This window comes from Acanthisitta chloris, unplaced genomic scaffold (genome assembly GCF_000695815.1).
Source record: "Acanthisitta chloris isolate BGI_N310 unplaced genomic scaffold, ASM69581v1 scaffold17024, whole genome shotgun sequence".
Taxonomy (NCBI): domain Eukaryota; kingdom Metazoa; phylum Chordata; class Aves; order Passeriformes; family Acanthisittidae; genus Acanthisitta; species Acanthisitta chloris.
In genome coordinates this window covers 28468-35213 of record NW_008667777.1, presented here as the reverse complement: position 1 = coordinate 35213, position 6746 = coordinate 28468, and the positions used below count along the sequence as shown (strand labels likewise).

The window sequence follows — 6746 nt, the reverse complement described above, 5'->3', positions numbered from 1 at the left end:
GGGAATGGGTTTGCTCTACTATTTGGTGTGCCCTTTCATAAGGGCACACCAAATAATGTTAAATAATCTTAAATTTTACTTAAGTCTTGGCCTGAACCATGGCTACAAATGGATCAAATGGAATGTTTTGCCCAGACTTTTGCACCACTTAAAATTTTGTGAAATGTACAAATGTGTCTGTTCTTTCTCAAGTTAGTTCAGCTACTCTTCACCTAGTATTAGGTGATGTGTGTGCAGTTATAACAGTATTTTTTAATCGATTTATTGGTTCCAGACATATTCAGTTTCAAGAGCTTAGGAGAGATGAAACTAAAATGGCTTTGGAATTTCCCTAGCTCTTGCCAGTATAGAGCTGCTTAATCAGGAGGAGGAAGCAGCAGTGTGTCTAGGGGAGATACTGTCTTATGATTAGCTCTGGACACTTTCAGTTGTAGAGGAGTGTAGAAACCTGAGCAATAGCTACAAGTGGAGGTGCTGCTTTAGCATCTTACTACATTGGCTTTAAAATGTATCTATCTCCCCCCAATACTTAGGGCTCTGCTTTAAGGAAGAAATTTTTTTTCCCATTTAACAGATTGTGGTTTATTCTATGTTGAATGCAGCTGAACTGATACTTGTATAAAGAATCAGATCATGCAGGTACTTGAACAGAGGTCAATGATTTCACATATTGGCCATAATGTTTGATAAATGGACACTGCTTGTTTCTTTTGGGCCTAAACCTTGTTTTACTGTACGGATCAGCAGAAGATTATTTGAAATACTCTGACTTGTCTGGTTTTGCATGACTTACAAACCAATTCGCATGCAGCAAAAATATGTTTGGGTCCAGGGGAGGAGGAAGGAATGTATGTCTTCTGCAGCACATGAAGGCAAACACTAATTTTCACATAAAATGATGAAAGGGAAATGAAAGCTGTGCTTTCCTGCAGCTTTATCATAAAAGTGTCTGGACTAGCTTTGAAATACAATTTGAAGTCTTGCAACTGTTTTTTAATTGATTTCTCTGTTGAATGTAGTTTAACTCTTCTCCCTTTCTCCTTTCATCAGAAAAATGAGTGGCGGGTTGGCACCAAGCAAAAGCACAGTGTATGTGTCCAATTTACCCTTTGCTTTGACAAACAATGATCTCTACAGGGTAAGTTTTAAGAGCTGCATTGTTTAGGTTAAACTTGTTGACAACAGTTTTGAATGTAAAATCCATACTGATCTATATCTTAGGAAAGTTTGTCAGGATAAATTTATTACTACTGAAATGCAATTGTCTGTTTTTACATCTTTGTATTTTCTTTTATATTTCAGATATTTTCTAAGTATGGGAAAGTTGTCAAGTAAGTGTCCTGATATGGCCTTCTAGTTTTGTACTTCTCATTTTAAATATTTAATGTCTTTCCTTCACTTGAAAGTCTTGATCTCTTTATCATTTAGGTGTGAATGTGGAACTGTATCGAAATTCTGTTCATTTTTAGTAAAATATAAATTGAATTTATCAACTGGAAATTCTTGCAGTTACATACATCATACAAGAATATTTGTGTTGGGAACAGGTTTTTCTAACCACTTCTTAAGAGCAAGTAGAATGTTGTTACACACCAGCAGTCTTTTCTCTGAAATGGCTGAAAAACTGTTCTAGTAAGTGTTGTTCCCTTTCCCTCAAAGCTGCCTGGGGCACAGTGGATAAGTGTAAAAGTGGGAGCTTCTACTTATGTGAACTGGATATCACAATTCCCACACAGTTCCCACAATTGCAGGGTACAATTCCTCTGTTTGTGATTGTAGAGGGACTTCTTATTATGACTGCTTAATATTTTGCTGAAGATCAGATGTAAGGTTGTACGGTAATGACATTTAATATGTGGGGTATTCATGAACAATACATTGAATACCTGCCTCTGTGTTCAAATGATAGCAATAAAGGCCACATTTGTTTGGGTTTTTTAATTGGTAGGAATAAGGAGACTCAAGTCTTCAGTTTTGAGTCCTAGACCAGCAAGTATCTACTCTAACTTCTAGTAGCTGCTGTCTTGGCTTTTCAACTTGTTTGATACGAGAATGTGTTTTATGAAGTATTGGCTGTATGGTGCATTGCATATTTTAAAGGTCTCATAGCAACATTCTATTTTTTCTCCTTTTTTAATAGTTTCTAGTGGTTTATTTGCCTTTTTTTCTCCTACTGTCATAGACAACAGAAATGTATAACAAAGTTAAGATCCCATGGAGATCTTTAAGGAGAAAAATGTCTCTGAAGTAATTTTAGTGTGTCAATAATGTGGCTATGTGTTTTCAGAGTTACCATTATGAAAGACAAAGACACCAGAAAGAGCAAAGGAGTTGCCTTTATTTTATTTTTGGATAAAGAATCTGCACAAAACTGTTCTCGGGCACTTAATAACAAACAGGTAAATCGTGGAACATTGTTATGACAGCAGGGTTGGGTTTGCAGTCCCAAAACATTTACCTTTCCTTTCCAATTTTCTGTAGTTGTTTGGAAGAGTAATAAAAGCAAGTATTGCCATTGATAATGGAAGAGCAGCAGAATTCATTCGCAGGCGTAACTACTTCGATAAGTCCAAGTGTTACGAATGTGGGGTAAGTAAAACCAAAAATGTGGAGAAAACTTGTGGGTTGAGATAAGAACAGCTTAATAATTGAAATAATAACAAAGACTAGTGAGGCAAATGAAAACAGTTGCTGACCACCAACCAACTGATGCTAGGCCAATCCCTGAGTAGCAACCCCCCTGCCAATCTTCCCCCTATTTTTATGGTTGAGCATGACACCACATGGTCTGGAATATGCCTTTGGTCAGTTTGGGTCAGTTGTCCTGGCTGTGTCCTCTCCCAATTCCTTGTGCTCCCCCAGCCCACTCACTGGTTTAGTGAGAGGCAGAAAAAGACTTGACTCTGTGTAAACTCTGCTCAGCAATAGCTAAAACATCCCTGTGTTACCAGTTCTGTTTCCAGCACAAATCCAAAACTAGCCAGCCCCATGCTAATACTGTGAAGAATATTAACTATCCCAACCAAAACCAGCACAGACTCTCAGTTGATTTCTTCCGTGTGGCCATTGCCAGTCCTGCCTGTGCTGTTGAATTAACTTTTTTTGTTGATATTATCAACGTGCATAGCAGTTGTATAATTTTCAAGAATGAGGGTGCCCCTTTTGTCTTTTATTAGTGATTTTGGGGGTGGGGAAAGAATATGTACATATAACTGCTGTTTAACATGCTGATGAGCAGACAGATCTGAGTAACAGTATAATGCTGTTTGAGAAAGAAAATCTCTTAATCTTTGATTCAAAATAGCTGCTTTTGCTATATCTTTGGAAGTTCATGATACAGTTGGCAGTAAAATAAATATTGGAAACAACTATTTTATATAGAAGTGAGTTGTACGTTTAGGCAATTCCTGACTTTTGCTGAACATAGTAACGCAGGACATTAGATTTGAATAGTAGTTAATGTCCAATACAAACTTGGTTTATATTCATAACACTTTTTACAGAAAAAATGTTGTATCACTCCTGTTTCTTAAATTGCTAATGCTGAGGTTTCTATCTTGAACGTAAACTGTGTGTAGCGTATTCAGTTATTGCAACAGCCAAAGAAAATCTGATGTACTCATAGCTTGTTCTCAGTTTGCAGTTAAATTTGCATATCACCACCAATCTCTTCTTTTCCATGGCAAACTTAGAGAGAACAGTGTGTCCTCCGTGTGCTAATTCAGCATTCCATTTATCTTACTAATTACTTCCATTTTTTCCCTGCAAACTGTCTTAACGCTAACTTTCCTCACGATATATTTTAACATATGGTTGTTTGTAATGGTTTCTGTTAAGCAGTATTTCTTTTTCTCCAAGGAAGCAGGACACCTAAGTTATGCTTGTCCTAAAAATATGCTAGGAGAGCGGGAGCCACCAAAAAAAAAAGAAAAGAAGAAGAGAAAGAAAATAGTTGAGCCAGAGGAAATGTATGTATATTTAGTTACATGCTATTACTTCTTTTAGGAAGCCTTCTCATACTATACATTTACATTAAAATCTATATATGTTTTTCTCTCTGTCTGCACAATGAAGTGAGGAGGAAGAAGATAGTGAAGAGGAAGGAGAAGACCCTGCTCTAGATAGCCTCAGCCAAGCCATAGCTTTTCAGGTACAGAGTTGAAGCATTCCATATTTATTATTATTACTATTTTTTAAATGCAACTCTAGTTCCTTCTTTAGCTGCTTTTCTAAAGCTCTGAGATACACGCAGAGGTCTGTCCACTTTATAGCACTTGAGAGACTCTTGTTTGGCAGCAGTAGCTGGTTGCTATAGTTGGTTTGTTTGCATTGCAGGCATGTTCGGTGGAATTTTGTTTGGGTTTTTTTGCTCTTTCACTGTTGCTGTATTTGTGTGTTGCATTCTTTTCTTTCCTTTGAGCTCCTTTGCTGCTTAGTTTTCTGTCACCTCTGCTCTGATGCTCTGCTAGGCTTTTGTCCACAAATCCCTGTTTAACTGAGCAGATGGAAAAACAGTCATGTATAAATGACTGGGCACATCCTCTGCCCTCATTAGAGTATTCTTGAACAACATCTATTTCTGGGACTGTTCCTTTGCCAAATACAGTCCATCACAGTCTCTAATAGACCTCATCTTTCAAGATATATTGAATGCATATTTTGTAATTCAGACTGTTTGACAGCTGTATTATTGCCTTTATTACACTTGCTTCACCATGGAGAGCAAGCCTGATCTGATAATCAAATTTCTTGGCTCCCTAGTCATCAGCTGTCCCTTGTGTGCCTGTCCCCCCAAAAAACCCTCAAGAGCTTTTACTATAGCTTTGTTCTGAATATGACTGTAATGAATGCACAACTTCTATGTGATATAATCCAAAAAATAATTCAAATATGCACAATTATCCCTCTCTCCCCCCAAAACTCCACAGTTGGAAGTAAAACCTGTAAAGCCAGGAAACATTCCCATTTCTCTCACCATCCGAAGATTTTAACTAAATAAAATAGTTAAAATAGTTTAAAATAAATAATTTAAAACTAAAAATAGGAAGCATCTATTTAAACCTTTAGTTGAATAACCTTTACGTCCCCAAAGACATTCATTATGTGAAAGAATGGCTGCAAAAGACAGCAGAAGACTTGTTAGTGGAACAAAGCTGAATCAATGACAGCAGTTTAAAACATGAGGCATTCTTTGCTTCAGATCTCAGCTGCTCTGTAGTTCTCTAAGTTTGCTATGGGCAAAGTTCCTCTTTTTGAAAATACAGGATACTCCATGCAGCCTGCATTGGTGTAGAAGACTCTTTGAATGTGAGAACTGTGAAAACACAGTTTTCTAGTGGATTCATTACACATTTTACCTGGAAATTGTAATTCGCTAACTTATTTAATAATGCAATACCTATTGATAATTAGCATTATCATTTGTAATGCATCTTTGTTTTTCTTAATCCTAGCTAATACTTTTTCTTCTTCAATTGTAGCAAGCCAAAATTGAGGAAGAAGAACAAAGATGGACGCAGACTGCAGGGGAATCTTCAATTTCTGATGATTCTAAACGTCCACGGATTAAGAAAAGTGCTTATTTCAGTGATGAAGAAGAACTTAGTGATTGAAATAATACTGGTCTGTATACACACACACAGATATATATATAGTGTACATTTTGTAAAGGGATACAAAGTGATCTGTAATATAGGTTTGGTTTGGTGTTGAAGACACTGAAAATTGTGTTGTATTTCTGTTCTGTCCCCTGACCCTCTCATCTTTTATATCTGTCTGAATACTTTATTTTTCAAGGCAGCTTCTTAAGAAAATTAAGTGTTTCTATACTTAAATCCAGAAAAATATCTGTGAGAATACTTCTTGCAGTTAGTATCTAGATCCAGACCCTGGGTGAGAAATCTTTCATAAGAGAATTTCCCAAGACCTTTTTCCTAAGAGAAGTTCCTCTTAGGATGACCATTAGCACCACTGGTGCTTTATGTCTTGGTCTGTTTATTGCCTGTTTGGAAGCAGTGCTTTACTAGTACTTTAGTAGGATATGAATCTTGCCCTAGTTCTTCTGCATAGGGTTGACTCTCACCATTGTACTAAATTCCTGTCACATCAGCTTGGTCTGTGAAATCACTTCAGACCAAAAACACGTCTGTCAGCTTTCCAAGAGGATATTAAGATGCTGCTCTTCTTTTATGCACTGTTTTAGTAACTTGCTGTACACTTCATAGTGTTATATAGCCTGTAAACAATATAGGCTTTATAGGAGATGCAAGTTAAAAGTGATGTGGTGATTAGTTCAGTCTTGAAACATACTAAATATTTTTTAGAGTGATAGTTCTGTTGCTTTTGCATTAAAAATGGGAACATGCGTATGTTTTAATATCCTCTAATCTGGTGTTGAAATCCTCTTGCTGTGAAAAGGGCTTACACTGCGCTGTTTCTCCTGACTGCTCTTTGGGTGCCTAACATGGTAATTACAGTTACCCATGGGGTTTTAAATGTGCTTGTATCTAACATGAATCCCAGTTCTGTGTTCACAGCCATCTGAACCTGTTAGCAAAATCCATAAGATCCAAAATTTCCTACATGGTTAAAAATCAGCTTTCTTGTATACTTGGAACTGTCATGTTCACTAAGCAAAGTGTGTTGATACTTATTTTGCACATAAAGCTGTTCAGAACTTTTGAACAGGGTCTCTGTACTTCAACCCAGGTCGTCCAGCGCTCCATCTATCGGGTTCTAGTCCTGTT

General features: G+C 36.9%; 1 protein-coding gene across 1 annotated transcript; it reads left to right on the top strand.

Moving 5' to 3' along the window:
- The first annotated feature begins 1051 nt into the window (after positions 1 to 1051).
- ZCRB1 (zinc finger CCHC-type and RNA binding motif 1) lies at positions 1052 to 5781 on the top strand. Its single transcript, XM_009072659.1, has 7 exons — positions 1052 to 1138; positions 1303 to 1331; positions 2288 to 2399; positions 2482 to 2589; positions 3859 to 3968; positions 4075 to 4150; positions 5481 to 5781. The coding sequence occupies exons 1-7, from the start codon at positions 1055 to 1057 to the stop codon at positions 5610 to 5612; spliced, it is 651 nt and encodes a 216-aa protein (XP_009070907.1). The 5' UTR covers positions 1052 to 1054; the 3' UTR covers positions 5613 to 5781.
- The last annotated feature ends 965 nt before the right edge of the window (positions 5782 to 6746 follow it).

What these genes read in the sequence shown, in the direction of transcription:
- ZCRB1 (XM_009072659.1), top strand. Translation starts at nt 1,055, where the DNA reads ATGAGTGGCGGGTTGGCACCAAGCAAAAGCACAGTGTATGTGTCCAAT. An exon ending in GGGCACTTAATAACAAACAG is followed by an intron (nt 2,400 to 2,481) that starts GTAAATCGTGGA and finishes AATTTTCTGTAG; the next exon opens with TTGTTTGGAAGAGTAATAAA. An exon ending in GCCAAGCCATAGCTTTTCAG is followed by an intron (nt 4,151 to 5,480) that starts GTACAGAGTTGA and finishes CTTCAATTGTAG; the next exon opens with CAAGCCAAAATTGAGGAAGA.